General features: G+C 46.7%; 2 protein-coding genes across 8 annotated transcripts in view; one reads left to right on the forward strand and one right to left on the reverse strand.

The window, feature by feature from the left end:
- Positions 1-2,069: 2,069 nt before the first annotated feature.
- Positions 2,070-14,810, forward strand: ANKRD40 (ankyrin repeat domain 40). Of its 2 annotated transcripts, none has more exons than XM_027094344.1 (5): positions 2,070-2,509; positions 7,383-7,531; positions 8,114-8,599; positions 11,588-11,769; positions 12,375-14,810. In XM_027094344.1, the coding sequence occupies exons 1-5, from the start codon at positions 2,376-2,378 to the stop codon at positions 12,519-12,521; spliced, it is 1,098 nt and encodes a 365-aa protein (XP_026950145.1). In that variant the 5' UTR covers positions 2,070-2,375; the 3' UTR covers positions 12,522-14,810. The 2 variants fall into 2 exon arrangements, with proteins under 2 accessions (XP_026950145.1, XP_026950146.1); XM_027094345.1 differs by having other exon boundaries at positions 2,125-2,509; positions 11,588-11,760.
- Positions 14,811-16,918: 2,108 nt separating this feature from the next.
- Positions 16,919-20,379, reverse strand: part of ABCC3 (ATP binding cassette subfamily C member 3) — a 43,173-nt gene continuing 39,712 nt past the window's right edge. For all 6 annotated transcript variants that reach the window (XM_027094568.1, XM_027094569.1, XM_027094570.1 and 3 more), the window contains 2 exons: positions 19,896-20,090; positions 16,919-17,532 (listed from right to left, as the gene is read on the reverse strand). In XM_027094568.1, coding sequence (XP_026950369.1) covers positions 17,424-17,532; positions 19,896-20,090 — 304 coding nt within the window. In that variant the 3' untranslated portion in view covers positions 16,919-17,423. The remainder of the gene's footprint in view (positions 17,533-19,895; positions 20,091-20,379) is intronic.

Raw genomic sequence — 20,379 nt, forward strand, 5'->3', positions numbered from 1 at the left:
ACCAGGGCACGAACCCGTGTCCCCTGTATCGGCAGGCAGACTCTCAACCACTGCAGCACCAGGGAAGCCCTTCTTTTCCTTTTTTTGGCTGCCCCACTCAGCTTGTGGGATCTTAGTTCCCCGACCAGGGATCAAACCCGGGGCCCAACTGGCAGTGAAGGTGCCAAGTCCTAACCACTGGACCACCAGGGAATTCCCTAAATTTTAAAAAATAAAAAATAAATAAGGGACTTCCCTGGTGGTCCAGTGGGTAAGACCCCGCAATCCCAATGCAGGGGGCCCAGGTTCGATCCCTGGTCGGGGAACTAGATCCCACATGCATGCCGTAACTAAGAGTTCGCATGCTACAGCTAAAGATCCCGCATGCTGCAATGAAGATCCCGTGTGCCGCAACTAAGACCCAGTGCAGCCAAATAAGTAAAATTTTTTGTAAAAATAAATTTATTTATTTATTTTTGGCTGCATTGGGTGTTCGTTGCTGTGTGCGGGCTTTCTCTAGTTGCGGCAAGCGGGGGCTACTCTTCGTTGCGGTGCACGGGCTTCTCACGGCGGTGGCTTCTCTTGTCACGGAGCACGGACTCTAGGCGCATGGGCTTCAGTAGTTGTGGCACCTGGGCTCAGTAGTTGTGGCTTGCGGACTCTAGAGTGCAGACTCAGTAGTTGTGGCACACGGGCTTAGTTGCTCCGTGCCATGTGGGATCTTCCTAGACCAGGGCTCAAACCTGTGTCCCCAGCATTGGCAGGCAGATTCTTAACTGTGCCACCAGGGAAGTCCCTAAAATCCTTTGTAAGGAAGGGAAATTTTACAAATAAATCCTTACCAAGAGAACTCACAGATTTTGATCTGCAGTAACTACCAAGTTTTTTGAACTGCTTTTTTAAAAAAGAGGCCACTACCTACTCCTCTGTCACACAAATTGTGCTAAAGGGCCCAATTCCAGTACTATGCACATCAGCTTCAGATGGAGTATCATGCTGGATCTGAGAATTAAAGTTTAAATTGGGGGACAAATAAAAATGTAAGCTCAAGCAGAGTTCCAGTTCACCATAGGATCAATTTAAGTGTGCAATCAGTTTATATTCAGTACCACCTGGTGTGCACTGTGTGCTGTGTGAATGACTGTATCATAATAAACAGATTTGGGTTTTTCTTAAACAGTAGCAAGAAAAATGCTTGCTGTGCAAATCCTGGGCTGCCCCAAGAGAGGCAAATGAAAACCCCATGCCTAAATTTGTCTCTTCCTATTTTATCTCCTCTCTGCGTTCAGACCTTTCTCTTTTTCACCCCAGGGTTATTCCTTAACCCTTCCGACCCCATCTGCAATCTTCCATCCTGTGCCACATTGGAAGATGTCTCCCGGGCGCCTGGGCTCAGCAAAACAATACTTTTCTTTTTCTCGGGCTGGGTAGTAAGGCAGTGCCAGCCCAGGCTCTGAGCCTCATTAGATTGATTAGGCAAAGAAGTCAGGCAGAATGCTGTTTATACTTTGCACCGTTCCTCTCACCAAAGCCTCTTTGGTGTTCTCTTCTTTCTTTTTTCCTTACATGGCCTTCACGAAGAGTAATTAATTAAGATTTAAAAGCAGTAATAAATCACATTTTATAGACTCTGAGCACAATATATTTTTCCTGAAAGCCAATTTAGAAGAAATCTCTAAAATGAGATGTAAAACAACAGCAATTGAAATAAATAATCGAACTGAAAAGTCCCAAGCACTGTCAAAAGAAGAACCGTGTACTCTATCTCTGCAATAACAGGCATATAATAGGATCGTTTTCAGCCCATTTCCCCATCCTGCCGGGCAAGAGTTGGTTCAGATAAGGAAAAAGAGCCAAACAAACCGGGGTGGGGGTGGGGGGGTGGGGAACACCAGTTATTTTTGATGCCTGGTAAACAGCCTGCGCCAGGGGATAAGGCTTTTCTGGCTCTCAAATACCCATTCTTCCCTTTCCTTGTGTCTGTCCTCCTCCCTGGAAGCTGCGGGGTAGGGAGTTCTAAAAATAGTCCGTGAATCACGGCAGATAATATTGTGCAGCTGTTACATAAACAGCCAGCCCGCGCGGGCGCCGAGGGTAGGAACGGAAAATATCTGGGTCAGGGTTGTCACTCCGAATAGGTTCCCCCGGAGCCGGCCTGCGGGAGGCGCGGCCGGGAGGAGGCTTGGGCCCACGGGCCGGGAACAGCAGGGGAGTGGCGGGCGGCCCTCGGCGGGGTAGCCGAGGCAGCTGGCCGGGCGCGGGCGGCGGCGCGAGCTGGGCGGACGTGCTCCGCGCGGTCTCTCCATGGCGGGGAGCGGGCCGCGGCGTCGGCGGCGCTGACCGGCCGGGACTGGGCGGGCGGGCGGACCCGGGCGGGGGCCTGGGGCTGAGGGAAGATGAGCGCTCTCCTGGAGCAGAAGGAGCAGCAGGAGAGGCTGCGGGAGGCCGCGGCCTTGGGGGACATTCGGGAGGTGCAGAAACTGGTGGAGAGCGGGGTGGATGTGAACTCCCAAAATGAGGTCAACGGCTGGTAAGTGGGGAGCGGGGGAGGCCTAGGGTCAGAGCACCCGGCCCGGGCGCGACCTCGGCCTAGCGCTGAACCCGACGCCCTCTAAGGCGTGGCCCGGCGCTCCGGGTCAACGAGGCTGTGCGCTCTGGAGGCCAGACCTGGCCCCCTCTGCCTCGGTTAGTCAGCGGAGCGTCGTGTCCAAATCCCGGCCCACGTGGTCCTGCCCTGGCAGCGCCCACCCGAACCCTGGCGCCCGCCGTTCCCCCCTCCCCACCCCTAACGTCACCCTAATTTGATGCTCACCCCAGTTCTAGTCTGGAATTACTATGAAGAGCACGTCTGTGCAGAGCAAAAAGCATAAGCAACTGAGGAAATGTGGATCTTATAAACTAGCACGATTTCTTTTCCCAAGACTAGGGGAAAAAATCACTTGCATCCCTATTCTGCTTCTCTGTTGTCTCACTGCAGCAGTGATTTGCTACTACCTACAGCTGCCTGTTGCAGGAAGACCCATTCATTTATCCTATGGAGTGTTTGCTTTGTTTTCTTACAACAGTTTCAAACATGGGACTTCAGATGCCTGCATGCAGTTGAGTCCTTTCCAACTAAATAAGGCATCTCATTTTATGATGTGCTGGTGGTCAAGTTTTAAGTTACTGAATGTGGTATTATTCTGCTCTCTTCACATTTAAATTTTAATTTTTTATTTGATCCAGGTAATGCTTAACCAACCTATATTGCTAGCTGAGAGTTAAAGGGAGTTTGCAAATGTTTTATTTTTTAAGGTGGAATCATACAGTTTGAAACTAAAAGGGACATTGGAGATGGGTTCAACTTCAGAGAATAACCTGCCCGAGGTCACACAACTATTAATATAAAAGCCAGGACTGGAGTCGCAGTTTCCCGACTTCCTCACAAATCTATCTACGAACTTACCCTAAGGAAAACAGCCTGCGTAGCTGTCCAGAAAGCGAGGAAACAGTAGAAACTGCTTTTTTGTTTTGTTTAAAAGTGTTTGCAAACTAGCTTGCTTTTCTCTGTGTGCCATTTCTAGGATTGCTGTGTGGTTCACAAGCTGTGAATCATTGTTTCGGCACTGGGAGGCAGTGTTGTGTAGAAGAATAAGCCTGGTCTTTCCTGCAGGTTCTTCTCCATTCCTGCTTAGATACACAACCTTGCCCGAGTCACTTCATTTTCCAGTTATTTCAGAAGAGTGTTGTGAGCATTTACGGAGATGCAGCATGATATAAACAGCTAACATTTATTGAGCTTGCTCCGTAGTGCAAACAAGCTTCCAGGTGCTTTATGTGTATTATCTCATTCACAACTACTCAGGGACATAGCTATTGTTATCCTCTCCATTTTGTAGGTGAGGATACTGAAGCCCAGAAAGATTAAGTAATTTTCCCAAGGTCACAGAGTTTACAGTAACTGATGGAGCTGGGAAACAAACCCAGCATCTGCCTCCAAACCATACTTCCTCTTTTTTTTTTTTTTTTTGGCCACACCCAACGGCATGTGGGATCTAAGTTCCCCGACCAGGGATCGAACCCACACCCCCTGCAGTGGAAACATGGAGTCTTAACCACCGGACCACCAGGGAAGCCCCCAAACCATACTTTCTTAACCACATAGTAGGTGCTCAGTGAACGTAAGTTGGTGGAACTATGAAGAGACTTTCATAGATTTAATTGGGGGAAGATGTCTAATAGGACTTCAAATGCAACATGCCCAGGGTTGAGTTCCTGGTCGCCCTAATTGTCCCCAGCCTGCTCCTGAGTCCTCATCTCAGCATCTGAGGTGCACAGGCCAGAACCTTTGGTGCCCTCCTTGCCTTCTGTCTTTCCCTCACACCCCACATCCAGTCAAGCCGCTAATCCTGCCAGCTCCACTGGCAGCGGTGTAGTTAGAATCTGACCATTTCTCACTAGCTCTACCACTACACCTCTGGTGCAAAGCCACCATCATTCCATCACTTGGATTAATGCAGTAGCCTCCTAACTAGTCCTTCTACCCTACATCTTTTCTCAGCACAGCAGCCAGAGGGATCTTTTCTCAGCACAGCAGCCAGTCAGATCATTTCATTCTGCTCAAAACCCTTTAATAGCTCCCGTCTCACGTTGAGTAAAAGCCCACAGGGTCCTACAGTTTCGACTCCTTGTCCCTGCATCCTCTGTCTTTACCTCTAAGCCTCACCTCCGGCTTTACCCCCTTGCCCCCTTCATTCTGCTCTCCTGGCCTCCTTGCTTTTCCTGAAAACACCAGGCACAATGTTGATTCAAGGCCTTTGTGTTTTCTCTTCCCGTTATTTAAAATGCTTTTGTCCCCTCACCTCCTTCAGGTCTTAGCTTAGACGTCCCCTTAGTGAGTCTTTCCTTGGCCCTCAATTTAAATTGAGCCATGCCCCTTCCCTGTCTCTGGCATTTCCTAATCCCTTTCCTCTCTTTATTGTCCTTGTAATACAATCTCTGTGTACCATAGTGTTTTGCTTAGTTGCTGACTGCCTCAGTTTTCTCATCTGTAAAGTGGGAGAATGTTGATAATAGTAGGTTGTTTAGAGGATTAAATGGGTTGTTTAGAGGATTAAATGAATTAATACATGTAAAACTTTTAGAACAGTGTTCAGCATGTAAAACATGTCTGTGTTAACTATTTTTTTCTTTTTTAACTATTATTTTTTTATTAAGCAGTGTGCTGGGTAATGGGATATAAAGGTTATCCTCAAAAAACATAGTCAGCAGCATAGAAAAGCAGAATGGTTACTGCTTTCAATTCTTAGCTGCTCAGTAACCACAATTTCTGCACAAATGAAATTTGTGCCTCTGGTCTGAAATACTTCCCAGCACTGAAAGGATGCCCAGTGCCTCTGGTCTGAAATACTTCCCAGCACTGATAGGCTATTCTGACTGCAAATTTAAAGCTTAAAGAGTTCACGTTCAAAGATAGAGCTCCCACATCAATTGTACTTCAAGTGTCATGCATACCCCTTTGCTTTAAGGAACAAGTATAATAGCTCAGGAAGAAGTTGAAAATATTGCCTGGCTACAGTGCCTGTCAGTTCTGGCCACCCAGAGCTGCACAGGTCTGGACTATAAATGATGATCACTCAGGGTACAGGGCTGTGGGGGACGTGCTGTGTTGACTTAACTCCACTTTACATGGTGATGCTTTAGCTAGCTGGTTTGTCCCCAAGTGTCTCAGATCCACTGGCAGTATATTTCTTCCTTCACTCTCAAGCTTGTCGTGAACAAGTGATTTACTACTAGCAAGTGAGCACTTTATTTCCAAAAGGGAACATATTTTTCTCATCATGCTCCATTCATTTTTGAGTGCTTGCTTATCATTATAATTATTCATTTTCAGGCTTTCAAGACATCCACACACAAACACACTCTCAGCTGTAGTTTGGCCAGAATCAAGGATATGTGGGATCCTTCTACTCCAAGTAATGCCCACCGTGTCCTTGGTTCACTCATTCAGCAAATATTAAGTACCTGTATATTCAAGCAGATACTTCCTTACCCTCACACAGAGCTTATATTTTAGAAGTCCATAGCAAGACTCTTCCCTTATTTTCCCCAAATTGGCATTCTTTTCATCATAGAGTACCTTTTAAAGACATCTGGATAATCTAATTCTAATGGGTAATAGTTTGGAATGTCAGATATCACTCTGAAACATCAGTGGAGTTGCTCCCAGCCAGCCAGACAAGCTGGCTTTCTGTAGGTCATAAACATTAAGGTGCCCAGGGCAAATCAGCTTTTTCCTGGAACCAAATGTACTTTCTAGATAGTTATATTTCTCAGGTGGGTGACCTAATCCTCAGTATTGAACTTATGTTCTATTCTTTACCATATTTATATTCGTCTATAAGCTCTGAAGATATCTCAGTTCAATTAGAGAGTTGGTGAGTGAGGACATTTCAAAACGGGAGAAAAGTAATTTCCTTCCATAATAACATTCAGGTTTGGCAACTGGGGATGAATTTCGTAGCTCTATTAAGTTGGAGTATTGGCTAGCATGTTATTCTGTTTCTGTGCAGTGTTAAGATAATAGCTCTTTAGAGTGTGCATAATCCCTTCCTGTGTGTACAATAGTAAATAATTAGTTTTACTTAAATAAGTCTAATACTTCAGAAGAGTTCTCAAAACTTTTGGCTGTTGATGTACATTTTTGAAGTGCTTTAGGAATTAAAGTACGTGTGTAGTGCCTTAAACACAAGGCATTGCACATGTACTTTAATTCCTAAAGCACTTGAAAAATGTAGCCTTCTGGAGAGAGCTAGAGAAGTGAACTCTTAAAAATGGAAATTTGGAAATCCTTTTTGTGTGTGTGTGAAGGAGAGAAAAGGAAAGAGGAAAAGAGTAACTGAGATTCAGACAGGAATCTGCTGTAGTAATAATTTTAGTGGCAGAGCAAGCTGCAGATGAGAGATGGCTAGTAGCCTGATAATATTTAATCTTCAAGTGACATTTGGTGCATATGAAGCAAGTTTCCATAGTCTCTTAAAAGGAATATGGCCATGTAAAAATATATTTTAAAGAGACTGGTACAATCTAATGAGCGACACTGATAGAGTGAACACACAGGATATCAGTAGAGTTATCTAGCCAGCCAGGCAGCCAGCCTTCTGAAAGCCATTGAAATAAAGCTCCGAGGATAAATCAGCTTTTCCCAAGGGCCAGAAATGAAATTGAAAAATAAATTTTAAGCATATTAAATATTTCGATCATCTGCTTTCTGAAAAGAGAAGTTAAGATTACCAGCCTGATTTTCTGGCTCTAGCTGAACTCTAACACGCTTGTATGTATTTATTTACTGGTGTGTAGAATTTGAAATCCCAAATCACCTCTCCACTTTTTAAATCACTCTTTTTTTCTTTTCTTTGCCGTAGGACCTGTTTACACTGGGCATGTAAACGCAACCATGGTCAGGTGGTCTCTTACTTGTTAAAATCGGGAGCTGACAAAGAGATTCTTACCACAAAGGGAGAAATGCCAGTCCAATTAACATCAAGGAGAGAAATTAGGAAGATTATGGGAGGTGAGTCTGTGTTTTGAGGCAACTTTTGATTTTGTCAACCTAATTTAAGACTTATGGTATTATTGTGTATATTCTTTTTTTTTTTTTTTTTTTTTTCCTGCGGTACGCCGGCCTCTCACTATTGTGGCCTCTCCCGTTGCGGAGCACAGGCCCTGGATGCGCAGGCTCAGCGGCCATGGCTCACGGGCCCAGCCGCTCCGCGGCATGTGGGATCCTCCCGGACCGGGGCACGAACCCGTGTCCCCTGCATCGGCAGGCGGACTCTCAACCACTGCGCCACCAGGGAAGCCCTATTGTATATATTCTTGATGCCAAACAGCCAATCTGTTTGTATCTAAAAACAAGATAGTCTTAACTGTGCCAAGATAATTATTCCATACTGTTTCTGGAAAGGTAGGCATTATAAAGTTTTGGTTTTTTATCTGTAAACTTTAAGGTGATAAAAATGGTAACGATAAACGTGCAGTAAACACTGATCAAAATATTTGTTGTATACCAAAGGACACTAGCTTTCACAAGATACTCTTTACTTTGTAATTTTTAAAGGGCTATGTAAATGTTCTGTGTTTCCGTCTTTTTAAGTGGAAGATGATGATGATAACCATGACGACCTCCCTCAGCTGAAGAAGGAGTCAGAGCTGCCCTTTGTTCCGAACTATTTGGCCAACCCAGCCTTCCCTTTCATCTATACCCCTGGGTCGGAGGATTCAGCCCAGCTGCAGAATGGGGGCCCCTCCACACCTCCTGCATCACCCCCTGCAGATGGCTCACCTCCATTGCTGCCCCCTGGGGAACCTCCCCTGCTTGGGGCCTTTCCACGGGACCACACCTCTTTGGCACTGGTTCAGAATGGGGATGTGTCTGCCCCATCTGCCATACTCAGAACACCAGAAAGCACAAAACCGGGTCCTGTTTGTCAGCCACCGGTGAGTCAGAGTCGCTCCCTGTTCTCTTCTGTCCCGTCCAAGCCACCAATGTCTCTGGAGCCTCAAAATGGGACGTATGCAGGACCAGCGCCAGCATTCCAGCCATTTTTCTTCACCGGAGCATTTCCATTTAATATGCAAGGTAACCTCTCATCAGCAAACAGCCTCTGCAACAGGGCGGGTGGTGTCCAGAGGTCTAGTGCTTTACTTCCTGGTTTTCTGAGGAGTGGGGGTGGGATTTATTTATTTTGCATCTGATTATAGACTTACAGAAAAGTTGCAAGACTAGTATAAGGAACTCTCTTTACTCAGATTTACAAGTTATCTTTTGCCCTTTTACCCTGAACTACTTAAGTGTGTTTTTCTTAAGAACAAGGATAGTCTCTTACATAATCACCATATAATGAGAAGATTTAGATTCCACATGCCGTGGAGTGGCTGGGCCCGTGAGCCGTGGCTGCTGAGCCTGTGCGTCCTGCAACGGGAGAGGCCACAACAGTGACAGGCCCGCGTACCGCAAAAAAAAAAAAAGAAAAAAGAAAATATAACCTTGACCTAAAACTATTCTCTAACCCATAGTTTATATTTAAATTTTTGTCAGCTGTGTCAGCAATGCCCTTTGTGGCTATCTTCACTCCCTCTACTCCTGCCCGCCTCCCAGGATCAACCATTGAATTTGCCTATCATGTTGTTATAGTCTCCTTTAATCTGAAGCATTTCCTCAGCCTTTAGCTATCACTTTAGACCTCAGATTTTTGAAGAGTCCAGGCCAGTTATTTTGTAGAATATGATTTCCTTTCATTTTTTTCTCTGTTTATTAGGTGGTATTCTACTATAAAGAAGGGCTTTCCCTTCTCCTCCATTTGAACTCACTGATTCTTATTTTATTTATTGGGTTATAATGCATTAGTATCATTATTTTGATGTTCAAATTATGCCAGATTTATCCAGAGGGAGCCCCTTGGAGCTTGTTCTTGTGTCTCTTGGACATGCCCATCATTCTTGGAGCACTTCCTTACTTTGTGGTACAGCAAGATGTTTCAGGCTCCCTAGTATAACTTTCCCCGCCCCAGCCTTGGAATCAGCTGTTTCTCCAAGGACCCCTGGTTCTTTCTGGTGGAGAATGGTATTCAGGAACCAGAACGTGAACACTACGTGTGCTCACTGCTGCTAGCATCATTTCTTCTAGGCTCACTCAGAGGACCGAGTTAGAATAGAAAGGAAAAAGCAAGCAAACAATAAAGAGCAATTGAATGATGAAAGGAAAGATATAAAGTAAAGATGCATGTACCTAGGAACATGACTTCAAAGCATTCTAGGTTCTCATTTAATTGTTACAGCAAACTCATCAACTGGGTATTATTATTTACATTTAATTTAATTAATTTATTTATTTTGGCCTCCCCGCGCAACTTGCAGAATCTTAGTTCCCCAACCAGGGATTGAACCTGGGCCCTGGCAGTGAAAGCGACGAGTCCTAACCACTGGACCACCAGTGAATCCCCATTATGTACATTTTATTTATTTATTTTTTAAGAGTTTTTTTCTTGGCTGCCCTGCGCAGCATGTGGGATCTTAGTTCCCTGACCAGGGATTGAACCTGCGCCCCTTGCATTGGAAGCATGGAGTCTTAACCACTGGACCGCCAGGGAAGTCCCTATGTACATTTTAGACATGGAGAAACTTAAATGCAGAGAGATAGGTAATTTGCCCAGTATCACATATCTAGTACATGATAGAGCGGGGTTATACGCATTTGTACCACAGTCATTCAAGGTTCAAAAGGTCACAAAAAGTAGAGTTGAAAGCAGCTCCCACAATTTATGACAAAAGCAACAAACTCTCCTTTGGTATTTTACATCAGCGATCTCCAGCCTTTTTGGCACCAGGGACTGGTTTTGTGGAGGACGGTTTTTCTACAGACTGGTGGGGGGAGGGGGAGAATGGTTCAGGTGGTAATTCGAGCAATGGGGAGCCCCAGAGAAGCTTTGCTCCCTTGCTGCTCACCTCTTGCTGTGCAGCCCCATTCCTAACAGGCCGTGGACCGGTATTGGTCCGTGGCCGGGGGTTGGGGACCCCTGTTTTAAATGAAAAGTAGAAAATGAACATACGCTTCCTGGATATCAAGCTGCATGCTGACCTGAGAGGATTAGTAACGTTAAAAAAAAGAAAAAAAAAGGCAAGCAAACACAAATATATGTACTTTTTTCTGTATTTCTGTATCTACTTAATCTAGATCTTTTAAAAAAATATTAAAAACTGTAAATTAATCCTAATACCTCCAATTCCAGTCAACACCACAGGGTATAGTCTAGTCTTACCTTTCTTTTTCCATATCAGTAACTCCCTCACTTTCTTTTTTTGAGGACCTGTTACTGTTGTTGTTGATAACAGTGGCCCATGGGTGGCGTGAGGGATTCATATATAAGGAGCAAAGCAGACCCACTAAATGCGCATGGGTGCATGGCTTGGGTAATCGTGGCAGCCAGGCTCAGAATTTAGGAGCAGACTGCTTAGATCCCAGAGCCACGAATAATGGTATTTGTTTACTCTCAAAGCCAAAATTCCTCCCTTATTAAGGTATACTGAATTCAAGTCATAGTTAGACTTTAATTTTTATTAGTAGCTTATCTTTTTGCTCTTGTACTGTCTTTACTGCAAGGATTTTCATATCATAAATATCTTTAGATCCACAATCGTTAAGTCTTTATAGAGTAACTCTTGTACCGTTATCTTTCCCGTGCCTTCTTTTCACCTCGCTTCCCCTTACCCTGCTTATGTGTTGTTTGATACCCAACCCATTCTCAAGCCTTTACCTGCTTCGCTCCAGCGGCAGAAGTAAATTGGCCTTCTGTATGGCTGGGATGGTTGTCTGCCGTCTCCCCCTGCCGCCCCTTTACTTTGTGAACCACAGTCTTAGATGTAGGGAGGACAATGCAACTGCACCAGCAGAGCCAGAACTGGGCCTGAGCAAACCATGCTGTAATATTGTGCTTTGTTTTCTCATTGGGTGGCACAGGCCTTAGCACAGGCCATGATTAAGGGTAACCATCTTCTGGAAAAGGTCTTAAATTACATCGGGTTACTATGCCAGAATCATGCATTAACATTTTTCCCCCCTTTTCCCTAGAGCTGGTACTCAAGGTGAGGATTCAGAACCCATCTCTTCGAGAAAATGATTTCATTGAAATTGAACTGGACAGACAGGAGCTCACCTACCAAGAATTGCTCAGAGTGAGTTGCTGTGAGCTGGGTGTTAATCCTGATCAAGTGGAGAAGATCAGAAAGTTACCCAATACTCTGGTAAGAAAGGTAAGAAAGGTCAGTTAAGTGGTTGCTTTTTCCATTTGGAAAATACCCAGCTTCCTCCTTGGGTATGTGAGTCACAGCTGAAGAAACGAGAAGAGAAGAGAACAAGAGCAAAGGGTGTTTTCCCATTGAGCTTTCTTTCCTCTACTGGGCCTACAGAGACATTGGCGTTTCTGAAAGTGGTAGGATACCAGAGAGAATGTTCTGAATTTACCATTCACAGGTACCTATTTTTGGTTGTTTCTCTTTAGTGATCTGTAAGGATTACCTTAGTGCACTATCACACGTGCCTTGTGTTTTATAACATAAGAACCAGCCTAAATTATAGTGCAAATCTACATAGATACATGTGTGGTCCTCCCAGCATCTCTGGGTTCCCTGAATGTCAGGCTTCTGGCTTCTCGGGGCCCCTGAGGAAAACATCCGTGCACTGCCTCTCCCTTCGAGGTGTGCTTATCTTGTAGCATCTGCTGTTAAGGCCTTCTACCACTCCAACCCAGTTCACGCTCCTGGGGAATTTCCTGCACTATCACTGGTATCAGCACAGCACACCAAACACATAGAGACAAGCGGCTCCTCTTAATCTGTTTAACCTATTTTTGTTTTAGGACAAAGATGTTGCTCGACTCCAAGATTTCCAGGAGCTGGAACTGGTTCTAATGATAAGTGAAAATAATTTTCTGTTCAGAAATGCTGCATCCACACTGACTGAAAGGCCTTGCTACAACAGGAGAGCTTCAAAACTGACTTACTAATGCAGCAGGGACTTTTATCACTGAGTACTGTGACAGTGTGCATCACCTCTGGGCCAAGGACAAGCCATTGATCTAAATGCCTTGGATGCCCCGGAGGGCCCCTGGTGCCACTGCGTCGGATACACTAACATCGTTCTGCGAAGGTAGGAAGCCCCTGACCCCGAGCAGCGGTGCCACTCTTCCGAGCCTCTTGGTGCACAATAAACCTATTGCTGGAAGCTGCGAACAGCTGAGAAGTGGCCTGGAGAGGCAGAAGCCGACGGTTCTATATCCAGTGTGTTTTTTGTGCAGAATGTAAGAGAGTTGTCTAACAGAAGCTGAGAGAGAGCATAGCCTATTTCTAGCTAGTCCTGTTGACAGTGCACCCGAAGGGCCGGGAAGCGCTTCTCTTGGTGTTGCGTGTTCACGACTCTCCAGAAACGTGGACTGACTAGAGAGGAAAACTGGGGAAAGCACGGGTACTGGGCATAGGAATTTTGGTGTGACTTGTGGCTGTGAGGTTTCACATAACATAGTTATAAATGTTACTCAGGTTAAAATTATTTAAGAATACAGTTACCTAATTGTAAATATGCTGTTAACCAAAAGAGCTTCCCCTCCCTGACTTTTTCCATTGTAAACACTCGACTGCTTCTGTCTCTAGATTGCCATTGCCTAGACAGTCATCTCTGCATTAACGCCCCTTCATGGTCACTAGAGGGCTCTCTAACGCCTTCTAAAAGAGCAACAGCTTTTTTTTTTTTTTAACTGAAGCGATCCCTGTCTTCGTGTTTCTGTTTAATTGCACCGAAAGAGAAGAGCACAAACATTGCCAGTCCATGTTCTCCACTTTCATTTTCCACTACAAATGAAAAGCAATTTTCCAGACTGAATCCTTTGCTATTTTAAAGGTTATTGTGGGAAACTGAGCTAAAAGGAGTTAGCATCTTTATTTTTGTATCAAAGATAAAGATTATTTTGAAACTATTGGGATTTTTACACAGCTCTGAAATCTGTTGCTTTTGTAAACAAGTTGTTTGATCTTGGGCATCCTCCACAACCACCACCAACCCACTTAACAAAGTCAGTTGTGAGTCGGCCAGGCTTTGTTCTCAAAACAAACAAATAACCTGATTAAGCTCTTGAGCATGGCATAAGAATTTTTCTAAAGAACGCATTTAAGGATTCTTTTCCTTCCCTTCAGTGTCATTAATGTTAAAAAGAAAAGCTACTGTCTTGTTGAAATAAACAGCTTAACTTTAGAAACAAGAATGAGCACACTTAAACAGGAGAGCAGGGGTTTGAAGCCAGCTGTTGAAGAACATCCCTGCTGTCTTAAGAAGCTTTCTCCCCATAGTGCCTATTGTTTCCAAAGAAACTTAACTTCCTAACTGTGTTAATTTTATTGGAACACTACAGATTGAGAGAGAATGTGCAGAAGATGTCAGTGGAAGAGAATGTTGTGCTAAGCTAATGGCCTCCTGCTGCTGCTTAAATGCTGAGCTGTGGTTGAGGTGTTTTCAAGGCCAGTGTGGAGTCACTCTATTCAGTGACTTAATTGTATTACAGCAATTACCGATGGTGAGTTACTCACCCTTGTGCAGTGTTTGCCTAACAGAGTGTAAAGGTTATTTATTACTCACTTTCTCTGAAGTACTTTAAAGAAGAAACTTCCCTTGTGTTTCAACCAGTCAGAAGATAGTCAGTCCAAACAAACTAACCCTTTTTTTCCCCTTACCTTTGAAAAAAGTTACAATTTACTGATAGTTAAGGCTAGTTTTATCCTGGAATAAATAAATTCAGTATTAATTCATGTCTAAATCATTGGGGTTAATACTCTTCCAGCCATCCAGATCAATTAGAAATTCTTGGAAGCTGTTGAAGCCCCTGGCTGGGAGGTGGCCTACAGAGGAATAGCTCCAGGGCATTTCCCGGGCTTAGAAATGGAGGCCGCGGGAATCTCCAGTGAGAGATGGGCCCTGCCCCGCTCTCTCTTCTCCCTTATAAAGTCCTCTGTGGTCAACTGACTCTTGCGTATGGCAGTGAATTAGACTGCACAGCTGCTGGTAGGTGAGTTTAAAGTCTTAATCTATGCATTCAGAGAAATATTTTTATATGCTTTGTGTAATTTATAACAAGGATTTTTTTTTAGCTTTGTTAACTGAATTCGCCCCTCCTCCTCCACTGCATATTTAAAGCATGTGCTCACACTGTGTGTAAACATTCACTGAAGATTTTTCTCTTCGTGAACTGCTGACTGTTCAAGCATAACAAGTATTATTAAAATTAAATATTAACTGACCAAACCCACATTCTTTAATTTTGGCCTCCTAAACAGCACTATACTTCTAATAATACGGGGTTCAAATTGTTGGACAGTTCCAGGGAGAAAACCCTCTGGAGGAAGACTAGGAGGGACCGGGCCCCAGCTGAGCCGCCTCCCTCCTGCTGCTGCGGTGGCGGGCACGCCTGTCAGTGGCACCGGAGAAGGATATCTTGTGCGGGGTCTTCCTCTCAGTTCACAGCAGTCAGCTTCATTTCCCCAGAGTAGCTGAGCCAGCTAGATGGAGGCCATCCTCTGTTAACCACATTTTTTGATTATCCTATTTACTTTACACAACTGAGCCTCTCCTTTGGGCTGTCAGCACCTGTCAGGGCCTCAATGAGCTCAGAGGCAAACTCCCAAGACAGGAGAGGAAATACAGCCTTACACCTTCAGATCTTTAGCTGAGAATGATGCCGAATGAATCTGCATTTCTGTTGGTTTGGGGCAGCTAGAGCCTCCCCAGCCGGACGTCATGCCAAATCGGCCCGATAAATCAGGGAGCACAGCAGAGACCTTTTCTTAGCTCCAAGGAGAGGCAGAATAATTTGGGCATTTGTGCTTTCATACTCGCTTTATCACAAGGATGGAAGTCTTCTTCTATGCACTCATAAACATCCTGGGCAGAAACAGCCTGCCAAAAAAATGTGATTAACCTTTAACAAATAGTCCTGCAGCACAGGCTGGCCCGATGCATATAGAAAAATCAGATCAAAGGAGCCATCTCCACACCTACTGCAAACCATTTAGGGTGGAGGAAAAACAAAAAAGCCATCACCCACAACCAGTCACATGAGTAAAGTTTGAAGAAATGAGAGTCAGAGGAGACCTGAAAACTTAGTAAGGTAACAAAGAGAAGAGATCCCTTCCAAATAGAAGGCCATGTGCCAGGTAAATTCTGACCTGCAGAAAAATAAACACTTCATTGGCTTGCTCAAAAAAAGCAAATTTAATTCACTCCCTCATCTCATTGACCAGCCCGGGACTGTCAGGAGAGGGGGCAGCCTCTGGCTGCTCTGTGTTCCAATATTCACCTTCAGCCACAGTGAGGAAGATGCATGACTTGGAGACCTCACTGGTGACGGGGACCTGTCCGGAACAGACTGTTAAAGGGGCGAGGGAATAAAGCACCACGCGTTTCTCATCCCCTAGAGCAGCGGTCCCCAACCTTTTTGGCACCAGGGACTGGTTTCGTGGAAGACAATTTTTCTATGGATGGGGTGGGGGGATGGTTCAGGCGGTTATGCAAGCGATGGGGAGCGATGGAGAGCAGCAGATGAAGCTTTGCTCGCTTGCCCACTGCTTACCTCCTGCCGTGCAGCCCGGTGCCTAACAGGCCATGGAGCGGTACCGGTCCACGGCCCATGGGTTGGGGACCCCTGCCCTAGAGAAGCAGGCGTAGTGGTCTGAGGGATGACATAAATGTGGAGGTGTTCGGGACTTCCCTGGTGGCACAGTGGTTAAGAATCCACCTGCCAATGCAGGGGACACGGGTTTGAGCCCTGGTCTAGGCAGATCCCACGTGCCACGGAGCAACGAAGTCCGTGCACCACAACTACTGAGAGCCTGCGCTCTAGATCCTGCGAGCCACAACTGCTGAGCCCATGTGCCACAGCTACTGAAGCCCGCGCGCCTAGAGCCTGTGCTCCACAACGAGAGAAGCCACCGCAATGAGAAGCCCGCGCACTGCAACGAAGAGTAGCCCCCGCTCGCTGCAACTAGAGAAAGCCTGCGTGCAGCAACGAAGATCCAACGCAGCCAAAAATAAATAAATTTAAAAAATAAAATGAACTTAAAATAAAAATGTGGAGGTGTTCACAGCAGCTTTCCCAGGAGGCCTCGGGTCAGATTTCAGGGGTTTTATTTCTCACCTTTTTACAGTATCTGCACAGCAGCGCAGGAACTACTGGCAATTACCCAATTTTGGCTGTGAAGACAATATTTCTAGCCAAAAGTTCTTGGGTCTGAAGTTTTCAGATAATTCCAGCCATGTAGATGTGTATAAAGGTAACCTCCATCTCTCCCTCCTTCCTCCCTGCCTCCTCTAAAGGTCCTAGCCCCCAGACCTTGTGAACAGAGAAAGGCTACATTGGGGTGTATGTATTGTTGACACGTAGCTTTACTTTATCAGCGCTCCATTTTTAATGGATCCAGGCCAGCACCCCAGAGTACCAGACTCAGTTCCTAGGGACGGCCTGACCTGGCAGTCTTCTGTTCCAGAAGGAAAAAGCTTTATTAAAAAAGAAAAAACTTCAGAGTAGAAAATATGAAAAATCATGGGGGTAGGGAGGTCATGCCATGAAATGATTGAAAACAGTACAGTGTGGAAATAACACCACATTGGGAATCAGGAGACCTGGGGACTAGTCTGGGCTCTGCCTCAAATTAGCTATGACTTTGGGCATGTCATTTGCCTCTGGGGCTTCACCTCCTCACCTGAAGCATTTATCATGGTTATCCTGCCAGGCACTTAACAGGGACAAAAACCTGACAAATGCCCCCAGCGTTTGCTATTAAGTCCATTCTGTAGACATATCTGGTGTCCTTACCCTTCCTGATGAAAACCAGGAATGTCCAGGAAGAAATCCCAGAAATATATTTTAGGCAAGTCCAGCATCTCTGGCCATCCCGTAGAAGATGCCTCTGGCTGCAATGAGGTTGGTTGGAGAATCAAATTCAGCTATTGTCCCTTTGTCCAGGACCAGGACCCTAGCCAAGGAAAAGAAGTGGTCAGGTCTCCATCAGCCCAGATCTGGTTTCATGGTCCAACCCTGCCCTTCTGGGTACCACTCAGGCCCCGCAGTGACATGCCAACCCTCCCACTTCAGTCAACCCACCCAACACAGTGCTACACCACATATGCACGCTTGCAAGGCTGGTTATTTTAGCCACTCCGTTTGCTGTCCTGGCAGATGAGACAATTTCTGGGATCAAACACAAGGTCCGATTCATCTTTGTTAGTCGGGGCTCCGAAAACCTCCCCTAATGAGCCCTTCCCTTCACCAGGGTCACAGGGCCTGTGTGCTTCCATCTGCTTTGTGCCAACTCAAAAAGGCACACGGCGGGAAACTGGGCTGCAGTGAGGCCGGATGCTGGCATCTGGGGCTTTGGCTGCAAAGCTGGCTGCCGCTGATGGGTGGATCTCCCCCCGCCCACACACACACAGTCAAGCCTGGGCCTGGGATTAGAATCTCTTGCCAACTAAACACAGGGTGCACCTGGTGCAGGGCCAACAGGCTGGCTCCCAGGGTGAGGCAGGAGCAGAAAGGGCTCTCCCAAGTCCCGGGAGATGCTCCTCAATAAGAGGGCCTGGACTGCACCCAATCTGTTTCCCCACCTATGGGGCTCCCAGAAACGTGTCCTGGGAAGATGTGTGTCTGTGGACATCACAGCCTAGCCACTGCCCAAACTGAAGCCCAGGAGACTGCCCCCCTCGCTTCAGTGGCTTCTCATTGCCCTTAGGGTAAGGACTGAATGCTTTCCCATGGTCCTCAAAAATGCAGCAGAGTGAGGCCGCTTTCTCCCTGTCCTCTTGGTTCTACTGCCCCTTCACCCTTTCTACTCCAGCCTCATGTGCCCTCCTACCTCAGGGCCTTTGCATATGATGCAGCCTTTTCCTGGAAGGCTGCTGGTGAAAACCATTTTCAGTTAGGCCTGGGAAGAGATCCTCTCAGTCCAGTCCTTTCCCTTGTCTGGACCCAGGGCCCAGGCCTTCCTGCCCACCCTCCCTTCTCCCAGTGGGATACTGGATGGGAGTGGAGGCGGGGTGGGTGTGGCAGGGATGGAACAGACACTTAGCATCAGGCATTCTCAGCTTGGTTCCCAAGCCCCTGGGAGCTGTGTGGGGAACTTCTGAGAGAGGGCCAAGGTCTGCCCATTGCCCTGTCCACGTATCTCCCCACCTCCCTCTGCCCTGCAGGTGTTTGTTTTGTGAATGAAGCCTGCCCTGCAGGTGTTTGTTTTGTGAATGAAGCCCTGTTGATGTACTCCCACTATACTCCTTCAGGATAGATTTGCTGCAGCCTCCTGCCTCTTCCTCACTCTGAGCTCCCGTGTCTCCAGGGGAGCCAGCCTGGCAGGCCAGCACCAGCTGGCTTCCATCAGGCTTCTGAGTCACCCAGCCCCTCCCCTGTCCTCCAGCAGCACACCTTGACATTAGGCACAGTGAGCAAACAGGTCACATTTTTTGCCTTTTGGCTGAGTGAGCTGCCTCCCCAACGAAGCCGTAAGATACCATGAGGAAGGCTCCTTCCCTAATCCTTTGAGAAGCTGGTTCTAGTGAGGATTATAAAGGACATCTCCTAGGATCACCTGCACTTTTTTTTTTTTTAACATCTTTCTCGGAGTATAATTGCTTTACAACGGTGTGTTAGTTGCTGCTGTATAACAAAGTGAATCAGCTATACATATTCATATATCCCCATATCTCCTCCCTCCTGCATCTCCCTCCCACCTCTCCAGTCACCTGCACTTCTAACGCTTTATTTCATTGACTCCTTACAACAACCCTGAGAGAGAGAGAGGTTCATGGAGGTTTTGTGAATTGCCTAATGTCATACAGCAGTCAGCAGCAGAGCCAGGCTTGGGACTCAGCCCTCTGCTTTCCCACAGCAAAGCATCTACTCCGCACGGGACCCAAGCATCGTGCACCTTTCCTCAGTGGCTTCCTGGTCTGTACGCCTACCTCACAGGATGGGAATGAGGCTCAAATGAAGCCATGGCCATGTGGGCATTCTGGAAACAGTGCTCAGGAAGTGACAGGATTTGGCCTGAAGGATCTGGTTCCCCTCACCTCAGTATTAAGAGGTGGGGGAGAAGTGGCCATGCCTAAGGAGCCCCAGTGTGCCCCTTCCCCACGTGTTGGTAACCCCAAAGTGTCCCTTGTGTCTCAGAAAGCATCCCTGTGCCCCCGGTGCCCAGATAACCCACACTGTTCTGCGCCCCCCCCAAACCTTAGACGACCCCATGGAGCTCCCATATCCACATATCCCGTAACCTTAATCTGCCAACCACTTCCCCGCGGCCCAGGCGACCCCACCAGGCCCCTCCCTGCTTGGGTGCCAGTGCCCCACCTGGTGTAGTCCATGATGGTGTTGAGCCGATGTGCGATGGTCAGCACCGTGCAGGGCTCAAACTGGGTGTGGATGGTGGCCTGGATGAGGTCATCCGTCTCCAGGTCGACGGCGGCTGTGGCCTCGTCTAAAACCAGGATGCGACTCTTGCGAAGCAGGGCTCTGGCCAGGCACACAAGCTGCCGCTGGCCCACGCTGAAAATGGGGAAGGCAAGGTATCTCTAGCTGGGTGCCCCCAACCTGACCCCAGGCCTCATTCCCCAAACTGTTTCTGTCTCCACTCCTTCCCAATGGCCCAGGGCTGGCTCTCTGTCTAACGTCTCCCATTTCTGCCTTAGCCCAGGACTCCTGGAACACCGAGTTGAGGTCTGGACACCACAGGGATAATGAGGGGCCTTGCGGGTAGAGCCAGGACTTAACAACATTGTGAAATCCCCAGTCTGTCTCTGGCACCCCCGGTCTCTTCTTCCTGTGCTTTCTTCCC

This window comes from Aethalodelphis obliquidens, unplaced genomic scaffold, assembly GCF_003676395.1.
Source record: "Aethalodelphis obliquidens isolate GAN/ISIS:26980383/991018 unplaced genomic scaffold, ASM367639v1 scaffold89, whole genome shotgun sequence".
Classification (NCBI taxonomy): domain Eukaryota; kingdom Metazoa; phylum Chordata; class Mammalia; order Artiodactyla; family Delphinidae; genus Aethalodelphis; species Aethalodelphis obliquidens.

Coding starts and splice junctions, on each gene's coding strand:
- ANKRD40 (XM_027094344.1), top strand. CDS start 2,376: ATGAGCGCTCTCCTGGAGCAGAAGGAGCAGCAGGAGAGGCTGCGGGAG. Junction 8,600..11,587: donor ATTTCCATTTAATATGCAAG/GTAACCTCTCAT, acceptor CCTTTTCCCTAG/AGCTGGTACTCAAGGTGAGG. Junction 11,770..12,374: donor CCAATACTCTGGTAAGAAAG/GTAAGAAAGGTC, acceptor TTTTTGTTTTAG/GACAAAGATGTTGCTCGACT.